Source organism: Prionailurus bengalensis, chromosome B3, assembly GCF_016509475.1.
Source record: "Prionailurus bengalensis isolate Pbe53 chromosome B3, Fcat_Pben_1.1_paternal_pri, whole genome shotgun sequence".
NCBI classification, from domain to species: Eukaryota; Metazoa; Chordata; class Mammalia; order Carnivora; family Felidae; genus Prionailurus; species Prionailurus bengalensis.
In genome coordinates this window covers 100,786,058-100,812,514 of record NC_057355.1, presented here as the reverse complement: position 1 = coordinate 100,812,514, position 26,457 = coordinate 100,786,058, and the positions used below count along the sequence as shown (strand labels likewise).

Sequence of the window (26,457 nt, the reverse complement as noted above, 5' to 3'; positions counted from 1 at the left end):
CTGAGGGTTGATGGGGGGTGGGAGGGCGGGGAGGGTAGGTGATGGGTATTAAGGAGGGCACCTTTTGGGATGAGCACTGGGTTTTGTATGGAAACCAATTTGACAATAAATTTCATATATTGAAAAAAAAAAAAAGAAAGAAAGGATGAGCTGGGGGACAGAGGGCCCAGAGTTTATCATTAAAAGCCTCAGAGAACAACCCTTAGGGAGTAGGACTGAGCCATAATCAATTAACTGGCAACATGTACCTGGATGGACTAAAGAACCCTGTGCCCTAATGACTACTGTGTGCCTCCTTTTTCTCTCCTTTGAAACAGGAGTGTATATAGCCCTCATCCCGTGCCTGCTCAGTCATTGTTGAGTATGTATTAGGGACAAATAATTTATCTCTTTAGTTCATAGGTCTTCAGATTGAGAACAGTTCTGAAGGTCCTCTGTCCTTGGGACCACACTAGAGGAACTTCATCAACACCTGGACCTGAATGTAGAGGATGAGATCTTAGACTTTGCATTGATCCTCAAAAGTCTGATGGAATGAAGCCTGAGAATCTTTGAGATAAGTGTGTTTTGCATATGTGTGGGGGGAGGTGTGAATTGTTACAGCCAGAGGGTAGACTACTGACCATAACAATTCACATCTCTCCTACTTGCAAAATACACTGGTTCCTCTCTCCAAGACCTCCAAAGCCCTATCCCATCGGACTTTGATTGTATATTCCAAAGATGGAAATAACAATATCTCCCATTCCATAAGCATCTCCTTATCCATAAGCTAACCTTATCACTGTGCCTATCCAGTGGAGTCTGTGCCCTTCTCCTTGACACTGGTTGGGCCTCTGTGACTGCCTTCACCAGTGGAATGGGGCTGAAGTGATGATGTGTAACTCCTGAGGCTATATGTCACAAAATGCCTTGTGCTTCTCCTTTGTTCTTTTTGGTTACTCATTCTTGAAACCCAGGTACCATGCTGTGACATTAAATCTGAGGAGAAATTCTAGTGAAGAGGAATTGAGGCCCCTAGTGCACAGCGATGGCTGAGCTCCTATAGTCAGCATCAGCTTGCTAGCCAATGAATGATCCATCTTTAAAGCCGACCTCCAGCATCCAGTCCAGGCGCCCTGCTAATGCCATATGGAGCAGAGATGAGCTTGCAAATATATGAACAAAATAAGTGATTCTTGTTATTTGAAGCCATTAGGTTTTAGAGTACTTTTCTATATACACAGTGAGAGATGCTCAGAATATACCCTCCAAGTGATCTTATCTGTTTCTATAGCATTAACTACACTGATTTGATAATCAGAACTTTCAGGTCAAATTTTTCTTTGGACTTTCTGACCCATATATCTAACTATTAATTACACTGTATCTCTTGTATATCTAACTACTAATTAGCTGTATCTCTCCTTAAGCTCAATATGTCCAACATCAATGTGTTGTCCTTCTCCACCATCTGTTCTTTCTCCATTATCTTTGTTAATTTACTGTCTAGTCATTAGTAGCAGAAACCTGGGAAATCATTCTCATTTTCTGCATCTCCCCACCTCTATAATTTTACAACCTAGATATCTTTTGAATTCATTCTAACAGCTAATGCCTTAATTGAAGTTTTCACCAACTCTCATGTCCTATTTTAATAATAGTAACTGATCTAGTGTCTAGTCTTCCCCCCTTTTTTTTTTTAACTCATGTTGAGTTTATACTCACTATTGCTGTCAGAGTAATATTTTTAAACACATGTTACAATATTTCTTACGAGTTTATTTTTTTATAATATTTTTTTTTTTTTTTTTTGAGAGAGAGTGTGTGTGTGCACATGCATGTGTGAGCAGGGGAGGGGGCAGAGGGAGAGAGAGACTCTTAAGCAGGCTCCATGCTCAACACAGAGCCTGAAGTGGGGCTCGATCTCACGACTGTGAGATCATGACCTAGGCCCCAAAATCAAGAGTTGGACGCTTAACTGACTGACCAACACAGGCACCCATCTTACAGTTTCTAAATGATTTCAGTTTACTTACAGAAGAAAGCCCTACTTTCTTTGGAGGATATAATTTAATAATTTGGGCCCTTTGTAGATCTCCATCCTTATTGCTTGTTCCTCCTTTTCACTTTATAATGCTAAATTACTTATTGTTCACCAAATACACAAAGAAGAAAACAGGTCTTTCTATTCCTTCATGCTGTTCTACCCATTCGAGCTTTGGTATAATTCAGTTGCATGTGGTTGTAAGATGTCTCCACTTTCCTGCTGCTTGTTGGCTGGTGTTGCTCTCAGCTCCTATAGGCTATTCTCAGGTCCTCGCCACATGGTCTTCTCAAAAAATTGCTGCTTCCTCCTTCAGAGCCAGCAGGGCTCTGGCTGCATTGTGCTATGACAGTCTTCTATAATGTAACCTAATTAAGGGAAAGGCTATCCTAGGAATTGGGATTATACAAGATTTGTATGCTGGGAATCTTGGGGGCCATTTTAGGATTCCGCCTACCATCGGTAAATACTGTTTCTCTAAAGAGAAAAAAGTTTCTCTTTAGAAACTTTTAGGATTAAAAAAAATCCTCAATAATTGCAAACCTTGCAAGAATACATCTTCCTGTGCATGTGCTTTTATCCACTCTTTGGTTACTCAGTGGGCTCTTTCAGTCTGGCAGTTTATGTTCCTTCAGTCATAGGAAACTTTTGTGTTTATTTCAGTGATGATTTCTCCCCTTTTATTTTCTTCCTTCTCTCTTTCTGGGACTCTTAGTTGGACATTGGACCTCTTGAACCAATCCTTCACCTTTATTACATTTTCTCTCCCATTTTTCATTTTTTGCTGTACTTTCTGGCAGATTTATTAAACTTTATTTTTTTTTCTTTATGGATGCAATATCTTCCCATCACCTTGAGCTTATGAGAAGTAGTTTTCTGAACCTTCCTCCTGAATAGTCTGTATTCTTTCCATGTTCTCTATTTTTCTGTTTGTTCTGGTCTCTTTTATGTTAGAGGCTTTCCTCAGATGTTTGTTACTTCTTGGATATCTGTTTGTGAGTTAGAATATGAAACTAAAAAGCTGATTGGAAGTTCTGAGAATGTAGATGAGACTCGTTAACTCTGAGCTCCACAGGGTGTTTCTTTTTGATGAACCCTAATGTCAGTATACTCAGATTTTTTCTTGGGGTTATTCACAATTCTTGGAAAAGGATCTTTCAGTCTTCTGCTGGGAGGACAGAAGTCTGGCCACTATATTCTGGGAACTGAGTGGGTAGGGAGCTAGGAGTGCCTCAGCATTTGGTTACTTACTCCCCTCTCTTCTGGCGTGGTATTCACACTTTCAGCTTTCCTGAAGTCCCCCCCAGATTTCTTCTGGTGTGAGGGAGGGACAGTTGCCTGAGCTCTTAGAGTCAGGGAGAGGAATCTCTGGATCTAACTTCTCTCCAAAGCTTTTACCCATTCCTCCTTATTTTTTAGCCTTTTTGCCACTTCCCCCTCCAGTATTTCTCTCCCAGTACCAGAGATACCAGGCACTGACCGATCTTGAGCAATTGTAGGATTCTGCAGTTAAAATTGAATTGTTTCTTAGCTTTCTCTCATGGCTTATGGGTTTGCTTTGTTAGACTCTAAGTCCATTATTATTCTGTTCTTTAGCTTCCAAAAATTTTTTGCCTTTTCTCTTTTCCTTTCTTCACATATGTATGTTTATCTCTTTTAAAAAAATCTCCCTGCTGTAGTTTTCCTGGGACTTCTTGGTCGAGTAAAATTAGATGTATATGTTCAAGCTGCTGTCCAAACTCAGATGTTCCTCATGGTTCTGTGTCATTTATTACATGTTTAATTCTTATGTGAAAGGACTTATTCCTTAGTTATTCTATTTCATTTGAAATATCTCTTCATTCATCAGTACCACACTGTTTTATTTATTGTTTTTTGTTTGTTTATTTCTTTATAATATGCTTATTCCTTGTCATTGTAATTTCACGTTTAACTCTTTGTAAATATGTTAGTTTTATAATGCTTGAACTATATAGGTACATTGGGAAGCTTAACCTCAGGAAATGCTGAGATGATTTCTGTTAATGTTGGATTTATTTCACAGACTTGGTTTTCTTACTCATGACTTTATTAATAAGAATTAGAGTTTACATCCAAATGTTGGAACCGTATTTCCTCACAGTGAAGACATTTTGTTCTCTTTTTAAATGAAGACTGAAGTTGCTGAAGACCCTCAACAGGTTTCAACCGTTCATCTGCAACTAGGATTACCACTGGTTTTTATTGTTAGTCAGCAAGCGACACATGAAGCTGACAGAAGAACTGCAGAATGGGTTGCTTGGCGTCTTCTGGGGAAAGCGGGAGTTCTACTCTTGTTAAGGTATCTTAAACATTGTATAGTCACTGTATTTAGCAAAACACTGTTTTTCTGTTTTTTAAATATGACAGTATAGTCACTTGTCAATAAACTCAAATCTCTAGTAAATTGTCATATAGTTAGAACCAGTTGCTGAGCTAAATTCTGTGCGTTCATTAGTAGCTTGATTAAAATTTAGACCTTTCAACTTTGCTAACATGAAGTTCTAGAGCAAGATGGAGACTAGCAAATCTGGTCTGTCTTTATGTCTGCACTTTCTGAGAGTCACTAAATTGTAATCTTTTTTCATAATTTGTGTTCAGTATAAGAACATATAGTTCTCTTTCATATTGACATCCTGATGACTGTGATTCTTCAGATTAGCAATATAAAACATTTATTTCCATTTTGAAAAAGGGACTCTTTGGAAGTGGACATTCCTCAACATGCTAATGTGGTCTTCAGAAGAGCAGAAGAGGTTAGTCATCTTATATATTGGTCTACAATGTTTGTTTATTAAAAGAAAGTTAATACATGTGGTCAGAAGTATATGCTTATTATAGAAGAAATTCTGTAAATTGCCACTATTCAAAGATTATTGCTGTTAACGTTTTGGTGTTATTTATTTTCCCTCATTTGTTAGTCTATTTCCATATCTATATATACTAGGTATATATACTATGTATATATACATATATATATATATATATATATATATATATATCTCCTCATTTTCTTAAAAAAATATATATATATTTTTAAGAAAATTAGGGTCGTGCTCTATAACCTACTTTTCACATAAAATCATATTTAATTACTTGCTATTGTGCTATGGTGCCTGCCTTTGTACACTGTCTTGAACATCACTGATTGTTTCCTTTGGCTGAATTTTTGGAGGTGAAATTTGGCAAAGGAAATGGGAATTTTTAAGGATGTTTATAGAATACATTGTCAAATTGCCCTCCAGAAACCAGCAGGGTTTAGAATTTCTTGTTCCTCATAAATCTTTGCCCCTACTGAGCATTACCATCTTAAAAAAAAACTTCTCTATAGACAAAGCTCTTGTTTTAATTTGCATGCCTTTGATTACTAGTGAGTTTGAACATTTTTAAAGGCTTATTTCCCATTTGTATTTCCTTTGTAAATTTCTGCTGTTGTCCCTTTTTTTCTTATATTTTTCTTAAATTTTTCTTAAGAACTCTTTAATTCTGAACATTTCAAAATATCATATAAATATGCTAAAGATTGATTGATATGTTTATGAACTGCCAGACAGATTAAACGTAAATTCTCTTGCCTAAGTCTATGGCATGAATACTAGGTTGAGTCAGAAGACTTGAGTTGTGTTCCTTCTCGTTCTGAGACCAGAAAAATGAATTAACTTCTCCAAGCTCAATTTTCTCATTTGTGAAATATTCATAAAACCTTCCCATCTAACTTATTAGGAATTTATAAGACAAAATATGAAAATATTTTAAAAACTGTAGTATTGTTCAAATGTGTGTAGTATGTGGCTAGTATGCTCTGCTTTTTAGCCAGGTCGTGGAAAGCATACTTTCTGAAGCTATTTTTTTCCTAGTTGATCAAGATCCTTAAATGAGAAATGGTAATATTTATTATTTGGAGGTAGGTTTTATGGAAAAGTTAAAGCTCCTGCTCGTTTCCCAGTTTTGATGTCTTAAATTGTTAAAATAAAAAATTTTGTGCAGTATGAGGTAAGATAGGTTGTAAGATAGCTATCTCTGCAAAGATGTTTTCTGTAAAGGATAGAGTAGTCTTTTCTATGAGTCTCTTTATTGAGTTCAGTGCAATTTTTTTTTTTTTTAACCTCCTCAGGGCAGTAATATTCATCCTGGGATTGTATAATCATTCTTTCTTTCTCTCTTTCCAGGTAAAGGTTTTGAGGGTCCTTAAAGTATAGAAGTGGTTGCAGAGATAGTATTATATACTCATATTACTACACTACAAGCCTTGTAATATATAGTAAGGTATAAAACATATCTGTTAGTATTGCATTAATTCTTCCGATTTTTTTTCCCCCTATGGCAGTGATTAGCAATATAGTATTAAGAGTTTATGCTCTAGAATCTTACTTCCTAGTTCAAATCCTGCTTTGTAATCCTGGGCAAATTACTCGATTTCTATGTGTGTGTCTCTCTCTCTCTTTTTTTTTTTTTCATTGTAAAGTAAGGTTAATAACAATATCTATTTAAAGAGTAGTTGGGTCAGTATATTAAAAAATATATATAAAATGCTAAGTTGGCACAGGGCCAATACATTCGTAAGTGCTCAATAAACACTATTCATCCATTCAATCATTCCATAAGTATTTATTGTATACCTGCTTTGTTTCATGCACAGTCCTGGGCTCTGAGGATATAGCAGTGAACAAAAGCAAATTTTTGCCCTCATGGAGCTAATATACTAGTGGCAGGAGGCAAATACAAAACCAGTATAGGTAGAATGTCAGATGGTGTTAAGGACAATGGAAAAAAAAGTCAAGGTAAGGTGAGAGAGTAGACTTGGAAGACCTCACTGATTAGTAACCATAAAGCAAAGGAATATGCCTGTGGATATATGGGGAAAGAATGTTCTAGGCTGAGAGGACACACGTTCAGAAGCTTTGAGAAGAGTTCTTTGTGTATTAGCATAGTTTTATGAGGATAGTATTAATGCCTAGAATCTTTCTTAGTATCTAAATTTTTAAAATTTAAAATCTTAAAATCTAAGTTTTTTCATTCCTTTCTTTGGAATTTTTTTATGAAATCAAACCAAGAGGTAGGACAATAGAGTGAACAATCAAATACCTACTACCTAGATTCAACAACTAACATTTTAGATAAATGGGGCCAGTTTTTCCTCATTCTGGATTTGTCCGTTTCCTTTTGCTGTTATCTACCTTGTTCCTCTGTTCCCTTATGTTGTCTAAAAACAGGAAGTTAGATTGCCTAGCTTCATTAAGCATTTTGGACAAGATGTTGGTTTATTTGTATTTTATCTTATCTTAAAGTGGATGAGGTCTGGTTTTTTCACTTAATGATACCACATTTGAATACTGAATTAAGGTGGGGACGATTCATTCTCTCCATCCTAAGATGCATTTCCCCTACCCAATTAGCAAATAAACTGTAGATAGAAATGCAAATAAAACAACAAGAGATACCAATACTCACCCACCAGAATGGGCTAAACATTTTATTTTATTTTATTTTTATTTTTATTTTTATTTTTAATTTTTTTAATGTTTATTTATTTTTGAGACAGAGCATGAGTGGGGGAGGGGCAGAGAGAGAGGGAGACACAGAATCTGAAGCAGGCTCCAGGTTCTGAGCTGTAAGCACAGAGCCTGACATAGGGTTCAACCCATGAACTGTGAGATCATGACCTGAGCAGAAGTCGGATACTTAACCGACTGAGCCACCTGGGCACCCCTTAAACATGTTGATATTAAAACAAACATAAATCTAGTATGGAGTACAAACTTCAAGTAATTTAACAAATGTCTTTGAGTTCATATATCATTTCCCCTAATTGTTTTATCAATAATGTTGTCTACCAATGACCCATATTTAACAAATAACACAAGGGCAAAAATCACACTGGAATTCAGATCTTTGTCCTGAACACTTTGTCCACTGATCACTTTTTCACTAATACTGAAGTAAAAATTTAGCCATTACTTTATAATTTTATAACCCTAAGATTATAATTTATTCTAAGTTCTGTCCTTAAAAATGTGAAGTGAGTTACTTAATATCCTTAAAGTTGCAAAAAATGTAGAAATATGAAAACATTATTCAGTATATATTTTTCTTTAATTGTATTTCCTACTTCAGTAGTATGTGGGAGTTATTTTCTTCCTGCTAACGAATAGTTTTTTAGTAGCTTTTAAACAAAAAATATGAACTTAGGTCCAAATAATAAACGGTAAATTCTATTATCCAAAAACAATTAGGAGCTTTTTAAATGGAACCACACAACATCCTAAAAGGCACTGGGATTCTTCCACTTTTAAACCACTGCTAAGCTGGAAAAAAAAAATCTGGCTCTATCAGGAATCTCAGAATTGAGTGTTCTCCAAAATGAAAGTATAGAGTACCATTTCAGGAAAAAGCTATTCAGCTCTCACCTCCAACATAATTAGGCTTCATATACTCTTCTAAGAAACCAAAACAAATACTGAAATCAAAATAAAAGATTACTTAAGGCTAATTATCATACATACAGGTTATTTTAGTTCCTTGTTTTAAGCCCCCTTGTATAATAATAAAGTAAAATTAATATTTTACTGCAAAGAAAATTTATGGCTAGGGATATGTAAAATATATTTTTGTCATTAGTTCTTCCATAAATACTGCATAGTGCCATTACCCAAATGGCAGGAACATTTTGTGCCTACACTTGACTTCTGTATTTAGAAAGAGAAGTTGCATGACTTACATAAATGTAAGTATCAGTGAAGGTTTAACAATGGCAATGCAATCTAACATCCATAATATCTGATATTTTACAGACAGCAATGAGCAACGTAGAAGAGATGTATTTTTAAATACCTTTCATTTGAGTGACCTTATGTAAAATATAAAAGATCATTTAGAAGTTCCTGGTCTCCTAAGGAGATTTTCAAATGCACTTATAGAAATAGTGACATCTTTAAGAAATATCTTCCATGTCCACATCCTGTTGTAATTTCTGCACCATTTTTTCTTCCAATTGCTTTCCTTTGCCGGCAAGAGGGGCCCGGATAAGATGAATGTTTTGCTTGACTTCTTTGATGTCCTGAACTTTCTGTAATTCTTTATTTTTCTTTAATCTGTTCATTATAAATTTAGCTTGGCGTTTCTGTTTGATCTCTTCAACTCTCTTCATTGCATCAATAGTTTTATTCCATAGCTCTCGCTGGTATTTAACAGGTTCATTTCTACGTTTTTCAAATTCAAATGAATTATCCACTGTAAGCTCTTTACCAGCTGCTTTACGGAATGCTTTAGTCCACCTGACCTTGCGAGGATTGCGCTTCTTTTTAAAGTTTTTATGACACTTGGATTTACAGAATCTGAACACCTTGCAATCATTGCGGACAAACATCATGCCGTGGCCGGGGTAAATGGGCCCTGAACAGAAATAACCTAAACATTTTAAAAGTAACAATACCAAGTGATTCTTAGGAAGGTAGAGTTACAAGAACTTTTGTATACTACTGGTAGGAGTGAAAATTGGTACAACGAAAATTGGAAAAGTATCTGGCAGTGCTTCCTAGAGCTGCAGCTACATATAGCATGCGAACCAGCAATTCCATTTCTAAGTACAAATGCGTATACATGTGCACCAAAAGACAGCTACAGTAATGTTCATAGCAGTTAGTATTTATAATAGTCCCAAGCTGTAAATAACACAAGTCCACGAGCAATATAATGGATAAACGCATGCATTAGATACATACATACATATATACTATTATATTCATGTAATGATTACATCATTGAAAAACAATAAACTGCTTTTAAACGTAAACCTCACAAGTAGTGTTGAGCAAAACAAGTGGTCACAAAAAAGTACAAACTGTATATAGTTCCATTAAACAAATTGAAAAACTGGCAAAATTGTACATGGTGATGAAAGACTAGTGATTACCTTTGGGGGAGGGTAATAACAGGGAGAGGCAAGAAGGTGGCCTCTGTGCTGGTAATAATGTTCTGTATCTTCAACTGCATGGAGATTATAGAAGTGTATCAGCTTCCTAAAAATTCGTCAAACTATATACTTAAAGTTTGTGTTCTTTCCTGTGTGAATGTTGCATTTGAATACAAAAATATCCTACAACAATATCTATGTGTATTTCAAACAAATTTAGTTTGACTTTTGTTGCTCAAACTTTTAACTCCGTTATATTTCTGTAGAAGTGAAAAATTGCTTGCTTTGAATGTAATATTAAAAAGATGAAGATATGTGCTATCAGAGAACACATACACGTAGAGTTATTTTATAGCTTTATTCAAATGTATGGTTATAATCAGATTATTTACTGAAGTAATCTAGTGGCCTAAAATTTCATGGTTTTAAAATGTGATCATTGGGTATTAGTGAAAGAAATTGTAATGGACTAATCTCAATGGACTAGATAGTCTAGTCTTAAAATATTCTTAAAATATCTGGGGGCAGATATTAGTTTTACATTTTTAGCTAAACAGGCAATTGAATATTTTACTGGAATTGTTTTAGGATGAGATATTATTTTGAATATTTCTGTGGAGTATCAGAATAATTTTGATTGGTCCTGTTTGCAATAAAATTGCACATATCCCTTTTATATTGAGGTGGGACATACCATTATGTGTGAAATGTTTCAGACTTCAGTTGAATAATGTAGTTGTGACAAGAAGCAAGTGAGACTTTCAGTTCTGTTTTCCCATTTTTGTTTTTTCAGTAGTGCACACTATCTTTATATAAAGTATGCTTTGGATACTTTCTATAGGGATTGTGGAATTTCCTTTTTTGTTGTATTTAATATTATTTAAAAAATTTTTTTAACATTTATTCATTTTTGAGAGACAGAGTGTGAGTGGGGGAGGGGCAGAGAGAGAGGGAGACACAGAATCCAAAGCAGGCTCCAGGATCTGAGCTGTCAGCACAGAGCCCGACACGAAGCTCAAACTCACGGACCACATGATCATGACCTTAGCTGAAGTCGGATGCTTAACTGACTGAGCCACCCAGGTGCCCCTTGTATTTAATTTTAAAACTGAAGTTCAAAGATTTAGTTTCATTTTAATATCAAACAAGTACAACATTTTTATTAAAATGCTTTCTTATATTTTAGTCATGTTTTTAAAAATTCATGTATTTCTAGGGAGCGCCAGTGGAATTTTTGGTGTTACATGATACCGAATTAATAATATCCCGTGTGGAAGGTAATACACACATTGAAGAAATGCAAGAAGATGAAGATGAGGACGTGCAAAGTCCAGATATGGGTAATATGTTTTGTGATGCTCCTTCCCCCACTTCCCCTCATTTCTGCTCAGTATCCATAAGGTCAGTGACATTTCAATGAATTAACTTTCTCATAGAATATTTTGACAGTCAAGCCTATGAAAAAAACCTAATGAAATGCATTTCACATTACATTTTATCAAGTTTATTTGGTGGAAAACGTAAGGATGCTGTATTTTGTTTAGTGTGATACCTTTCATTATTGCATGCCAGGCTTCTAGCTTTTCACATCTGTGCCTTTATCTTCAAAATCAGTTCTTCCTGCTCTGCTGGTCTACTTCATGCTTAAAAATTACCCAGGAGCCACAAAATTGTCTTTTATTTTTATTTTTTCTATTAGAAAATGAAATCTGAATAAATATTGTTGTACTTGTAAATAAATCTGATTGTTGACAATTTGGAAGTAAATTTCAATAACATTTTAAAATTTCTTTTAACATGTTATATTTCTTTTTATTCTTATTGCTTATATTTTTGAAGTATTTTGTAGTTTCAGGGTTATTCCCCTAAACATTATTTGCTTCGACTGTCATTCATTCAGCTGATGTCTCCTTCCTTCATTTTGTAGTGGAATCGGTGTTTTAGCAGAGTTAAGCGATCTACCCAAGGTCTCACAAATGGCACGTGATGGAGCCTGGTCTAGAACTTAAACATTCTGGCTTGAAATTATTTATGATCATTATTATTACTGATACTTCTTTCATAAGATTAATGCTATTCTGTAATTGCTCACTTACATTTCTCTCTTATCCACTAGTCTATATTATCTCTAAAGTAGGGATTATGTCTTGTTCATTTTTGTATTCATTTAGTATATACTTGAATGTTTTACATAATACGAGTATGAGCTCTAAGAAGGGAGCAATTTACATATTCTTTTCATGAAGTCCATTCATTATTTTGATCAAAATCTATATTATAAATTTAATAAGGGCTCTGAGCCTTAACAGTTACCAGTGACCAGTTTCTTGGATTGAGCTATGTTCTAGTTTTTTTCTAATATGCAGAGGTTGGAACTGCTTGTGGTTTAAGCCAGAGTTCTCCATAGCATTGTCATTACATGGAACCTGTGTTCTGGTCTCTTGCTCCCAGCTTTATTCCTATCATGGTTCATACAGTCCACCCTCCAGTCAAGGGAATTGCCCCTGTGTCAGCTTAATGAGATTCCTGTCCTCAGTGGGAGTTGCTTGTTTCAGGCTTTCCTTATTGCTTCCCCTATATTGCTTCCTGACTGTCTGGCCTTAGTTTGCCCTGTGGTGTGGCCTTCTCTTTCTTTTGACTCTCTGCCTGCTTTCTCTCCTCAGCCTAGTTCCTTTGACACCTTTGCCGTTTGAGTCTTGTTTTGTTGTAGGGTTTTTTGTGTGTGTATGTGTGTCTTAACTTTCTACATCTATAATCCATATTGGCCCATAATAGTGTACATAGTCATGTCCATGTACATAGTCCCCCCCAACCTTGTTTTATTCCCATTTGTATATGAGGATTACAAAAGTGTTGCCACGTAAGTACACAACACAAAGAAAAAAGGCCTTCAAAGGAAATGGGCACAGAATGAATCAGAATGAAATGGACTGAATTCTGTAAAAGGATGATATGGAAAAAGGATTAAACATGTATGGCTTAAAAGAAAGTGTGTATATATTGATGAATTGGTGAAAGGTAGAGCCAAACAGTGGGTCAATTTACAAGTGAGGATAGCTTACTGAGAGAATAGGAAAGAGGAAAAGAAAGTGTTGGAAGAAGAGAAGAACAAGAGTAGATTGGGAAATAAGAAAGGACTGGAAGGAAAATGAAAATATGTGAATAAGAAGGAAAAAATACAGTAAAAAAGAAAACAGGCCTTTATTAATTTTAGTATTAGAGTCATAACTTGTTAGTGTCATGAAATGTGGTATTTTAAAATTCCTTTAAGTTAGTGTAGTACAGCTATTATATTTCAGATTTGAACACTGAGGCCCGGAGAGTAACGTGACTGATTAGTCACACAGCTGAAACTTGCTGAGATGTACTATCGTCCAGATCTAGTATCTTACTTTATAGCATTTGAAATCATATGAAAATAATACTTCCAATTTTTATTATATTATCTCCCTCCCTTCCTGTCTTTGTAATGTGTTATTATAGAGAATTATGAACTTACCGTAAAGTAGACAGGTGAATAGAACAAATCTCCTGATATCCATTACCTGGCTCCACCCAACTACCATCAACTCATGGATATCCTGTTCCAGTCACTCTTGGCCCACCCCTTATTATTTTGTTGCAAATCCCAAATATATAGTTTCACTCCAAAATATTTCCCTGTGTATTTCAGAAATACAAAGATTCTCCTTTTAAAATGAGCATGATTAATGCTATTATTACATCTAAAAAATTAACAGTAATCTTTAATATCATCAGATAGCCAGTCAGGGTTTGCATTTCTAGTTGCATGCCCTTTCATGCCACTGTGCCTTTGCACATGCTGTTCTCTTTCCTCTGTATGCCTCCTCTGTCTTCCTTCACTGCCTACCTAAGTTTCATTTTCTTTTAATATTCAGCTAGTGTCAATGCTTCTAGGAAACTTTGTTTCTCTCATCCATTTAGGTGTCCCTTCAGTGTTACTATATAATCTATACAAACCTCCAACAGAATATTTACAAATTCAAAGTGTGTGTGTGTGTGTGTGTGTGTGTGTGTGTGTATGTGTGTGTTTACCCCATACACAGATGGTGGATGGATGGATAAATGAATGAGTCCACTGGTTGGTTGGTTGGTCTAAGTTAATGAAAGGTTTTTACGTATTCAAAATCCATATAACTTGCTGCACTTAGAATAAAATCTAAAATTCTTGGCTCGTATGGCTTCTTATGATGTAGCTACTGCCTACCCTAGAGTTTTCTCATACCATTTATTCTTTCATCCCATCTTGTTTTGGTTAAATTTGCCTTCCTTCAATACCTAGTATATGCTAACTTCTTTTATGTCATAGACGCTTTGAAAATATTCTTTATGCCTAAGACATTTTTTTAAATTCTCTAGCTGGAAGGCTTTGGATCTCCAAATCTAAATCTCCCTGTTACAATCTCTCATTGTACTATTTTCCTTCCTTAAACTGACACAATTTATAACTATATGTTTAGTCAGTGATCAGTTTATTGTCTGACTTTTCGGTAAATGGAAACTCCATGTGGTCAGGGACTATATCTGTTTGTTTGCTATTTTCCCTAGTGTCCATCACAGTGCTTGTCCTATAGTGGAATTTATATTTATGTAATTTATGCATTTATATATACATTAATTTCTTTTTGAACATTTTAGATATTCAAGATGATGAAGTGGCAGAAACTGTTTACAGACATAGGAAGACACAGTTACCTTTGGAACTCACAGTGGAACTAACAGAAGAGACATTTAATGCGACAGTAGTGGCTTCTGATAGCATAGTGCTTTTCTACGCTGGTTGTGAGTATGAACCTTTAGAGGGGACGATATTACATATTAGAACATTTAAAGTTGGCGGATCTTATTTTTGCGTTCTATATATTGCCTGTTGTAACAGCTATGTAATAGCTTTCATAGTTCCCAGGTAGACTGCACATATTGAACAATTTACTAACTTAGATAAATTATTGTGATTCCAGCTAATGATTTTAATATTTTACAGTTCTTATGGATCTATAGGAAATATATTGCTTTTATCTTCAAATAATAGCCCTTCAACTATATTCCTTGCAGTATGAGTGCAGAAAATTAGTTGCATTTGGAATCTTCTTGAATGTTTGCATAATACTGAGGACTATATATTAGAATTTCTTATTAAGAAATAACAATTTTGGGAAACCCCATCAATCTGTATGTTTGTTAGTATATAGATATGGATGGAGATATGCATGTTGCAATATCTGTTGAATTTTTTGTTTCAATGTAGGGCAGGCAGTATCCATGGCATTTCTGCAATCCTATATCGATTTGGCAATTAAATTGAAAGGTACTGTAATGTGGTATGCATGCTTATTTGATTCTGAGCTGTAGCTATTTTTAAAACCATATCATGCTAAAGATGAATAAAACCACATAAGATTTCAAGTAATTATATTTGCGTCTTTAACATTACATTAATGAACCATGAGTTTCAAAAATGCTCAGAAGCATTCGTCTTGGCTCTCTTCATAGAACTGTCTTCAGTAGAAAGTGGAGAGCCTATGTATTAAGTACTGGAGGTCACACAGTCAATCCAGTAATCTTTTTGGCTGAATTGATTCATGTATTGAGTGCCTACTCTGAATCAGTTACTATTAAATATTATTAAATAAATACTGAATACACTTAAAAATTTGACACATAAGAGTCTCACAGTCTAATCAGCGATCCAAGATCTCAGTATTCTTAAAGCTATACAGTTAGATCCTCATGAACTAGGATATTTTTTATTTCAAATTTTTATTTAAATTCTAGTTAGTTAACATATATAGCAAAATTGGTTTCAGATGTAGAATTTAGTGACCCATCACCCACACACAACACTTAGTGCTCACCACAAGTGCCCTCTTAAATACCCACCATCCATCCAGTCCATCCTCCACCCACCTCCCTTCATCAACCCCAGTTGCTCTCATAGTCAAGAGTCTTGCATGGTTTGCTTCCCTCTCTCTCCTTTTCTTTTCCTTTCCTTCCCCTGTGTTCATCTGTTTTCTTCCTTAAACTCCACAGATGAGTGAAATCAGATGGTAGTTTTCTTTCCACTGACTGACTTATCTGATTTAGCATTATACAGTCTAGCTCTATATGGTATTTCTTTTATTTTTTCTTTTTTGTTTATTCATTTATTTTGAGAGAGAGAGAGTGTGTGTGTGTGAACAGGAGAATGGCAAAGAGAGAGGGAAAGAGAGAATCCCAAGCAGGCTCCACTCTGTTAATGCCGTGCCCAAAGCAGGGCTCGATCTCACAAATCGTGAGATTGTGACCTGAGCCAAAATCAAGAGTCATATGCTTAATTGAGCCACCCAGGTGCCCCACAGGACCTTTCTTAATAGCCACAATCATTTAACTGTTCTATGAAACCTGATCCAGTGGTAGGCAAATAAGAATCCAAGGAATGGACTTGAACTCAATATATTTATGCCATCATCCCAGCAAAGACATAAGGAATATTGTTAGTAAGAAAGAGATAATGATGGAATCCAAGGAATGGACTTGAACTCAAAATATTTGTGCCGTCATCCCAGCAAACACATAAGGAGTTTTGTTAGTAAGAAAGAGATAATGATGGAGGGCGCCTGGGTGGCTCAGTCGGTTGAGCGTCCGGCTTCGGCTCAGGTAATGATCTCACGGTTTGTAAGTTCAAGCCCCACATCAGGCTCTGTGCTGACAGCTCAGAGCCTGGAGCCTGTTTCAGATTCTGTGTCTCCCTCTCTCTCTGCTCCTCCCCTGCTCGTGCTCTGTCTCTCTCTCTCTCTCAAAATACATAAACATTAAAAAATTAAAAAAAAAAAGAGATGATGGATTAGGATAGTGTTTTGTAATCATTGAATGTATCATGCTTCATATCTGTAATATGATTTCTTCCTACTGTTTTTCTTGTAAATAAATAGAAGTTTGTTCTAGTTAAACAGGCTTATTCTCATAGCTGTTATATGAATGTATTTAACATTTAGTTTTTTGGGGCACTAACCCACAGGCTCTTTCATTATTTAGTAAGTTCTTTATGGATAGGTAGCATGCCTTATACTTAGCTCACTGGACTTGACATATTGCCTTACACTGTAGAATATTTGGTTTTTAATAATTGTTGAATAAATGCATAAACTAATATAGTAGAGTTTAGTGGAAAATATATACTAGTGTACAACTTATTTATATATTGGGGACTTTTGTAAACTTAAGAAATTGCTTCCAGAAAGTCAGTCCTAAATATAACATGTTCTATATTAATAAAAACATCAGAGATTTAAAAAATCACTTTTGAACAATTTCTCCTCAGTTCATATGTTAACCACATTTGATCCAACTTTTGCTTATTTGAAGTAAAGATATTAAGTCTGTAGATATTGTGATTCCTAATCTTTTTTTAAAAAAAGCAAATCCTGGGGCGCCTGGGTGGCGCAGTCGGTTAAGCGTCCGACTTCAGCCAGGTCACAATCTCGCGGTCCGTGAGTTCGAGCCCCGCATCGGGCTCTGGGCTGATGACTCAGAGCCTGGAGCCTGTTTCCGATTCTGTGTCTCCCTCTCTCTCTGCCCCTCGCCCGTTCATGCTCTGTCTCTCTCTGTCCCAAAAATAAATAAACGTTGAAAAAAAATTAAAAAAAAAATAAAAAAGCAAATCCTGTTACTCTCTTTCAGATTCTTCTTTATGGTTACAATCTGTGGAAAGATTCAAGTTTCTTCTTCTAGGTTCTCCAGGCTCATTGGCAAAATATTAGAAGAGAGAAAATAAAAGGGGGGAAATATAAACCATATTGAAGTAATAATTAGAGAATGTCCCTGAATAATAGAATTATCCCTCCATCCAGCCCATTTATCAGATACTAAATGAAAATGGAAAAAGATTCCTTTACTTTCTTCTCTATTAATGACCAAATAAAGAGCCTACCTGATCTCTCAGTCCCAGGACTCTGAGTTGTGTGTGTTTGTAGAATAAAAAGCGGATAACCAACCCAAGACGTGATTTCCTTTTTCATTTAGTACGTTCTTTGTAACAGTCCTTTTAGTAATTAGATACTGGATAAATGGAGTGTTTTAGAAGTTCAGGGGGCTTAATGTAGAGACATGTATAGGTAACTATAGTGTTTTATGTCTGCATTGAAGCCCATACTATAACTTTGTAAATTAGGAGAATATTCTAATACTTTGGGCATTTAGTCCTATAACCTTTCACATTGACTTTGTGGGGAAAAGCCACTTTTCATCTTAGTCGAAGATGATGAAGGATATTTTATCCTCAGTCACAAGGTGGCAGCAAATATCAAGTATTTATCCTTACCTAGCCTCTAGCTTAGAGAACCTGTTTGGTTTTTTTTGTTTTTTTGTTTTGTTTTGTTTTGTTTTTTTCATTTAAATTAGGAACACTGTTTGAAATTCCTGCATTGATAAAGTATGGAGGTTGTAATACTTCAGGCATCTTAGAATATTAGACTGTTCTAGTTGAAACATGATTAAATATTGAAACCATTTTACTTAATTAAAAAAAATTTTTTTTTTCAACGTTTATTTATTTTTGGGACAGAGAGAGACAGAGCATGAACGGGGGAGGGGCAGAGAGAGAGGGAGACACAGAATCGGAAACAGGCTCCAGGCTCTGAGCCATCAGCCCAGAGCCTGACGCGGGGCTCGAACTCACGGACCACGAGATCGTGACCTGGCTGAAGTCGGACGCTTAACCGACTGCGCCACCCAGGCGCCCCTATTTTACTTAATTTTTAAAGTTTATTTATTTTGAGAGAGAGTGAGAATGTGCCAGTGTGGGAGGGGCAGAGAGAGAGGAGAGAGAGAGAATCACAAGCAGGCTCTGCATTGACAGCGTTAAGTCCAACCCGGAGCTTGTACTCATGAACCACCTGGGCCAAAACCAAGACTCAGATGCTTAACCAGCTGAGCCACCCAGGTGCCCCTAAATATTGAAACCATTTTATCGGGAAAAAAATTAAAATTTTAAATTGATAACTTTAATATAAGTTAGCCTTATCACTTTTTTTCCCCATTTTATTCATTTTTCAGTTTTGAAGATAACATCAAATTTTTCAACTTGGGCTGCAGGGACAAAGGAATAATAACTTTTTTAGCAGTGATAGACCTGTTGAGAATGCCTATTGAAGGGAAAAAACTGCATTTGTAATAGTTCTGTATTTCATACTTGGGTGGCATTATATAATACAGTACTCTGTATGAATAAGTATCACTAGATATTTGTTGACGAAATGATTAAAATAACAGATGAAAGAACTTTGTAGAGAAGTCATTTCGCAGATGTAATTTCAGAAGGAATAAGGATTTATTTTTGTTTATATGTTCATACAATATTCAGGTTTAATATACTTTAGTGTTAAAAATGAAATTTTGTTCATGAAGAAATGTCAGGGTACATTCCACAAATTTTCACTGGGTACGTACTAAGTAACAGACATTGTGCTGTGCAGCAGGAATATAGTGGTGAATAAGACAGACTGCACCCTGTATGAGTTATCAAACAGATAGCTAACAGGAAATCTGAAGTGATAAGTTATTGCATCTGAGTGGTATAATCTAGAATTATTTAAGATAAAAATTTTTAACATTTAAAAATTTTTGGTGACAAAATATTAAAATATTTCAGTTTACAACTTTAATTATATGGTGAGGTTATACCCTACATTAGGAAATATCCCAAATTGATACAGTTTCCTTCTTTGATACAATATTAAGGTTTCCTTTTATTAGAATGTATTTTTTACTCTCAGTAGTTGAGTTGTGTGGTTCTTGTTTTATTTGGGTTTTGATCTCATTCTGCCTCACAATTTACATATTTTGGATAACTTTACATATATTATTTACAGAACAAGTAAGAATCTGTATTTGTGATTCTACTATATGTTTTTTAGGCAGAAAATAAAGTATTTAGATAGGATGGGGTACCTGAGGCCTTATATGAGTCTCCTGTATGTCATTTATTCACACACTGTTGAGGTGTTTCATGTAGAAGGACTCCTCTAGATGTGAAAATCAGTGTTGAGTAAAACAACACTGTCCCTACTCTCAAGGAGCTCTCTTCGTAGAGACAGACATTAGTCATATAACAACACAAATGAGTATGTAATTAATGAGACAAGGACAGGAGATGGTTCATAAGAGCATAGGAAACTGATGTAGATTAGCGTGTCTGAGAAGGCTTTCTTGTAGTGATCATACATGCAGAGATCTGAAGGGACGAGAGAGACCTAATGGCAAAGGTTGGTAGGAGTTGGCTGATCCCAAAACAGATATGAGTTTTGAAAAGATATCTATCTCTAGGTTCAGGGTAGAGACATAATCAGGTTCAGGGAGACGAAGTAAGAGCCTATTGTATTATGTAGGAGAAATGATGGCTGGAGTACAGTCAGTAATGAAAAATGGACAGATGTGAGAGGCACTTGACCCTTGAATAAGGTGGGGATTAGGGATACCAACTCCCCCGCATTGTCAAAAATCCTCATGTAACTTTTGACCTCCCCCACACTTTACTAATAGCCTGCTGTTGGCTGGAAGCCTTGCTGATAACATAAAGAGTCAATTAACATATATTTTGTGTATTATGTGTATTATATACTGTATTCTTTTAGAAAGTAAGCTAGAGAAAAAAATGTTAAATTGTAAGAGAAAATACATTTATAGTACTGTACTGTATCAGAAAAAATCCATGTGTAAGTGAACCTGTGCATTCCAAACCCATGTTCAAAGGTCAAATTGTATTTAATTTTTTTTTTTTTACATTTATTTATTTTTGAGAGACAGAGCACAAGCAGGGGAGGGGCAGAGAGAGAAGGAGACACAGAATCCGAAGCGGGCTCCAGGCTCCGAGCTGACAGCACAGAGCCTGATGCAGGGCTCGAACTCACAAACCATGAGATCATGACCTCAGCCGAAGTCGGATGCTCAACCGACTGAGCCACCCAGGCGCCCCAAGGTCAAATTGTATTTAAAGTTTAGGTGGTCTGTTTTCTTCTTAAATTCCACATGAGTGATGTCATATGTTATTTGTCTTTCTCTGACTGACTTATTTCGCTCAGCATAATACTCCAGCTCCATCCACGTCATTGCAAATGGCAAGATTTCATTCTTTTTTTTTTTTTTTTTTTCCAACGTTTATTTATTTTTGGGACAGAGAGAGACAGAGCATGAACGGGGGAGGGGCAGAGAGAGAGGGAGACACAGAATCGGAAACAGGCTCCAGGGTCTGAGCCATCAGCCCAGAGCCTGACGCGGGGCTCGAACTCACGGACCGCGAGATCGTGACCTGGCTGAAGTCGGACGCTTAACCGACTGCGCCACCCAGGCGCCCCAAGATTTCATTCTTTTTAATGGCTGAGTAATATTCCACTGTGTGTGTGTGTGTGTGTGTGTGTGTGTGTGTGTGTGTTTATATATTTATATATACCACCTCTTCTTTATCCATTTATCAGTCGATGGACACTTGGGCTCTTTCCGTAATTTGGCTATTGTTGATAGTGCTGCTATAAACATCAGGGAGCATGTGTCTCTTCAAATTTCTACTTTTTATCCTTTGGGTAAATATCTAGTAGTGCAATTGCTGGATGGTAAAGCAGTTCTATTTTTAACTTTTTAAGTGAGCAGTGGGTGTTGTATGCAAGTGATGAATCACTAAATTCCACACCTGAAACTAATATTACACTGCATGTTAACTAACTGGGATTTAAATAAAAACTTGAAACTCTAAAATAAAGTTTAGGTGATAAGATGGAAAAGACATGCTGATTGATTTGACTAGACATGGAAGTTTAGGAATGGAGTGACACTAAAGGTGATACTTTGTTTTCTGATTTGTGTAAGAATGGCAGCCTATAGGCAGGAAACCATAGACATATTGAATTTGAGGGCATTTCCATTCAAAGAGAAATACAGAAGGCAGTAGGGATACATGGGTCTAGAACTGTAAGGAAGAGGCTGGGTCAAAGATATAAATATAGGATTCATTCTGTTGTTGATAATTACTGAGATTGTCTGGGAAGAGAGTGTATAACAAGAGAAGGCAACTTAAACTGAGCCTTCAGAAACTCCTATCTCTGCTCTCAGAAGAACATGCAAAAGGGACCAAAACAGAACAGCAGAGGAGGTGGGGAAATAAGCCAGAAGGGGAAGGTGTTGCAAAAATCAGGGGAAGAGAGAGTCCTGCAGAAACAGTTCATGCTGATGAGACGTTAAAATAAGAATGGACAATAAAAATATTGTCAAGTCTACCCAACTGAGTTTTCTACACTAATATTTATAAAACGTGCATTTTCGTTTTATTTAGGCACATCCACCATGCTGCTTACTAGAGTGAACTGTGCAGATTGGTCTGATTTATGTACTAAGCAAAATGTTACTGAATTTCCAGTTGTAAAGATGTACAAGGAAGGCAAGCACCCAGTATCTTATGCTGGTATGTTAGGAACTGAAGAGCTCCTAAAATTTATCCTGCTGTAAGTATTCACATTCTTCCTAAGACTTTAAAAATTTTAGGTCTATAAACCTTCTAATTCCCATGCTTTGTTGACATACTTTGAATAGGTTAAGGAGTAATGAATTGAGATAACAGGATAAACGGTGGGGAGAGCCTATCCACATCACTTTTGGGGAGATAGAAATTTTATTTAATGAGAGTGATTTTTTTTTAATTATAAGAGTATTTAATTGTCTTTGTTTTGTCAGATATTTATCGTGTGGAATGTAGTGTTTGCTAAGTTCAATATGTTTTATTTTTTATTTTTTGCAAGCTGAAAAGTGTCTTTAAAAATTAATTTTGAATGTAGTTATATATTCATCCAGCAACAGGATTTCATGCCCAGTGAACATAACATCTGTCCAGGAAGCAGAAGAATATTTAAGTGGGGAATTATATAAAGACCTGATCCCCTACTCTAGTGTGTCTGTGCTGGGACTATTTAGCCCAAACATGACCACAGGTGAGTAGAAGTGAACTTTTAAATTATGTAATAGTTAAAAACTTGCTTACTAGCTTTACTTTTAAAAAGGAATTCGTATCTTTCTTAAATTATAGAGAACTAAAATTATAGAATTTTTAAAATGCAGAGAAATTTGAAGAAAAAATAAAAATCCAAAATTAGAGTTATTAAATTTTGGTGTAATTCCTTCCCTTATTTTTCTTTGTACCTATCTTTGTACCTACCTTTCTTTGTACCTAAAGCATATTAATATGTTTTAATATAATTGGACTAGTACTGTGTATCTAGGTTAGTAACTTGCTGTTTTTATTTAATATTACATGGGTTCATCTTTTCCATGTGATTAGTATTCTTCAAAAACATTATGGCTGTGTATTTGGATGAATATACTGTAATTTATTTACCAACAAATAACACCTGTTGTTTTCCTTTTTTCTTTTTGCTGTGAAGAATATTTTTATTTATGCATCTTTGTATGGAATTTAGACCATTTAATGGATAAATTTATAAATTGATAAATTCCCAAAAGGAGAATAACTATGTTTTCTATAAGCTGTGTGTTATATGTGTTATTCATTTTTAGAAATGGGTTTTTAGTGCTTGTCTAATGAATTAACTATGAGATTTTTATGTATTAAGGTTATTAAGTTCTTGTCATTTGTTTCAATTATTTTCCCCCAGTTTGTTTAGTTTTTAGCTTTGTTTAATAATTTTATATTTAACAGTTTAAAATTTGTTTTCAAATCCATTGATTTTGATATTTCTTCCATTGATTTCAATTATAGAAAATCTCTATCATCTTTATCAGTTAGTATTCACCTGTATATTTTCTTTTTGCTTTAATTTATAATATTTTCTTACTCTGTATTATCTTCCTTTGAATATTTTTTTAAATTGTGGTAAAATATACATAACATAATTTACCATCTTAACTATTTTTCAGCATATAGTTCACTAGTGACAAGTATATATACATTGTTGTACAACTAATCTCCAGAACTTTTTCATTTTGCAAAACTGTAACTCTGTACCTATTAAACAACTCTACATTTCCCTGTTGGCCTAGTCCCTGGCAGCCTCCGTTCCACTTTGTATCTCTATGAATTTGACTACTCTGGGTACTTCCTGTAAGTGGAATCATACAGTATTTGTCTTTTATTGGCTGGCTTACTTAGCATGATGTCCTCAAGGTTCATCCATATTGTATCATATGTCAGAATTTCCTTTCTTTTAAAGGCTGAATAATATTTCGTTGTATGTATATAGCACGTTTTACTTATCCATTCATCTGTTGATGGACACTTGGGCTGTTTTTACCTCTTGGCTATTGTGCATAATGCTTCTGTGAACATGGGTGTTCAAATATATCTTCAGGACTCTGCTTTCAATTCTTTTAGATATATACCCAGAAGTGGAATTGCTGTGTCATATGATAGCCCTACTTTTAAATTTTTGAAGAACCACTATACTGTTTTCCCTAGTGGCTGTACCATTTTATATTCCCACCAATAGTATACAAGGGTTCTAATTTCCCCATATCCTCAGCAACACTTGTTATTTTCTGTTTGTTTGTTTGTTTGTTTGTTTGTTTTTGATAGTAACCATCCTAATGGGTGTTAGGTTTGATTTGATCATGGTTTTGATTTTCACTTTCCTAATAAGTAGTGATATTGAGCATCTTTTTATGTCTTGTTGGCCGTTTGTATATCTTCTTTGGAGAAATGTCTATTCAAGTCCTATGCCCATTTTTTAATCGGGTTATTGTTGTTGAGTTGTAGGAATTCTTGATATATTCTGGAAATTAACCCCTTATCATATATATGAATTGCATATATTTCTTTCTGTTCCATGGAATACCTTTCCACTTGTTGACTGTGTTCTTTGACCTTTTTTCTTTTTAAGTCTTTACCATTTAGATATTTTTTGTGCATGATATGAAGTTAGGAGACAACTCTATTTTTTTCTAAATAGTTAATTATCTGTTTTCCCCTCTTTTTTTTTGATTCCACTGTCACCATATTAAATCCATGTCTGTATGTGTGTATATATATCTGTTTAAATGTTTTCTCTTTTATTCACTTTTATCTCCCTAATAGTTTTTTAATACGTGTTGAATATATAATTGGGTCAACTCTGGTTTGCCTTTTTTTGCCTGTTGACTCTTCCAGGTGAACTTTGGTCCTTTACACATAATTGTCTCAACTTATTTGTATGTCCGTTGCTTGTTTTATGCTTCACTATTATCTCTTTAGTTAGTTTAGTCTACATGGAATATGCTTTCAATTTCTTCTGTCATCTTTTTCTCTATATGGGCTTCTATAGTCTTGTATTGTAAACTCAGATTATCATTATTCTTGAACTTTTTTTTTTGCATTATATATTTCTCTTTGAATTTTTTGCATTTTTCTAGCATTTTATTATGAAAAATTTCAAACTTAAAGCAAAAGTTGAAAGATTTTATAGTGAACAGCCATATACCCATCATCTAGTTTCTACTATTAGCATTTAACTTGTACTTGACTTAGCATGTGCCTGTGCATCTATCCATCCTTCTTCCATCCATCAATTACTTCATCTTATTTTTGATGCATTTCAAATGTTTTTTCTTTTTTTAAAAAATTTTTTTAAATGTTTTATTCATTTTCTGAGAGAGAGAGAGAGAGAGAGAGCAGGCAAGGGGCAGAGAGAGAGAGGGACACACAGAATCCAAAGCAGGCTCCACAGCCCGGAGCCTGACGTGGGGCTCGAACTCACGAAACAAGATCATGACCTGAGCCGTAGTCAGAAGTTTAACTGACTGAGCCACCCAGGCGCCCCAAATTAATGTTTTTTTTTTCATTCAGCGTTGATACATTGCTGATAGCAATTAATTTTACCTTGTTAGTTTTACATAGATAGCATCATAGACTAGAGTGTTCTTTTGATATCACATCTTCTCTCTTTTTAGACTATTTTTTTCTAGCTTCATAGGAATGTCCTACAATAAGTTTTAAAGGAAGTATACACAGGGCATTCTTCCTAACTGGTAATATTGCTTAGAATGTTATTCTCTTGCTTTTGCATACGAATGGTTTCTTGACTAGGTAACAAAATCCTTAGTGGTCTTTTTTCTTTTTTCATCATGTTAGCTGTTGGCATTTATCTAACAAACCTACCCCCTTACTTTTCTTTCATTTAAGATGAATTTCAAATTCTGAATAAAATCTTTCAAGGATATTTTTATGGAAAGAATATCCCCATATCTAGCATCAGACTTACAGATAGTGGATACTATCTTCTATCTACTTATTAAGTTTGCTTTCTACAAGTTTCTGTCTAGTAATATTTCCCCTCTACTTGGCCTTCACAATCTTTTAAAATAAAAGCCAACATAACTTACTAGAAAGAAATGATAAGAATATGAATGCGTGTTCTGTGACTTCCCATCTTAGAAGGCAAAATCCTAGAGGGGATAGCTTTTTCATTTGTATTTTTATGAAAAATTGTGAAATGAGGGAGTTTATTTTTTACTCCTGTATTTTTGCCTT

General features: G+C 35.1%; 2 protein-coding genes across 4 annotated transcripts in view; one reads left to right on the top strand and one right to left on the bottom strand.

Moving 5' to 3' along the window:
* Positions 1 to 26,457, top strand: part of TXNDC16 (thioredoxin domain containing 16) — a 143,108-nt gene that overhangs the window by 71,180 nt on the left and 45,471 nt on the right. For all 3 annotated transcript variants that reach the window (XM_043556159.1, XM_043556158.1, XM_043556160.1), the window contains exons 10-16: positions 4,180 to 4,346; positions 4,740 to 4,800; positions 11,173 to 11,296; positions 14,616 to 14,759; positions 15,226 to 15,285; positions 22,279 to 22,447; positions 22,794 to 22,930. In XM_043556159.1, coding sequence (XP_043412094.1) covers positions 4,180 to 4,346; positions 4,740 to 4,800; positions 11,173 to 11,296; positions 14,616 to 14,759; positions 15,226 to 15,285; positions 22,279 to 22,447; positions 22,794 to 22,930 — 862 coding nt within the window. The remainder of the gene's footprint in view (positions 1 to 4,179; positions 4,347 to 4,739; positions 4,801 to 11,172; positions 11,297 to 14,615; positions 14,760 to 15,225; positions 15,286 to 22,278; positions 22,448 to 22,793; positions 22,931 to 26,457) is intronic.
* LOC122467761 (probable ribosome biogenesis protein RLP24) lies at positions 8,119 to 9,645 on the bottom strand. The gene is made up of 2 exons (XM_043554358.1): positions 9,595 to 9,645; positions 8,119 to 9,485 (listed from the first exon to the last, which is right to left on the bottom strand). The coding sequence occupies exons 1-2, from the start codon at positions 9,643 to 9,645 to the stop codon at positions 8,976 to 8,978; spliced, it is 561 nt and encodes a 186-aa protein (XP_043410293.1). The 3' UTR covers positions 8,119 to 8,975.

Excerpts from the sequence above, each read along its gene's own strand:
- LOC122467761 (XM_043554358.1), bottom strand. The coding sequence starts at position 9,645 with ATGTATACGCATTTGTACTTAGAAATGGAATTGCTGGTTCGCATGCTA. Across the intron at positions 9,486-9,594 it reads TGCTGGTTCGCATGCTATAT|AATCACTTGGTATTGTTACT; the intron begins GTAGCTGCAGCT and ends TACCTTCCTAAG.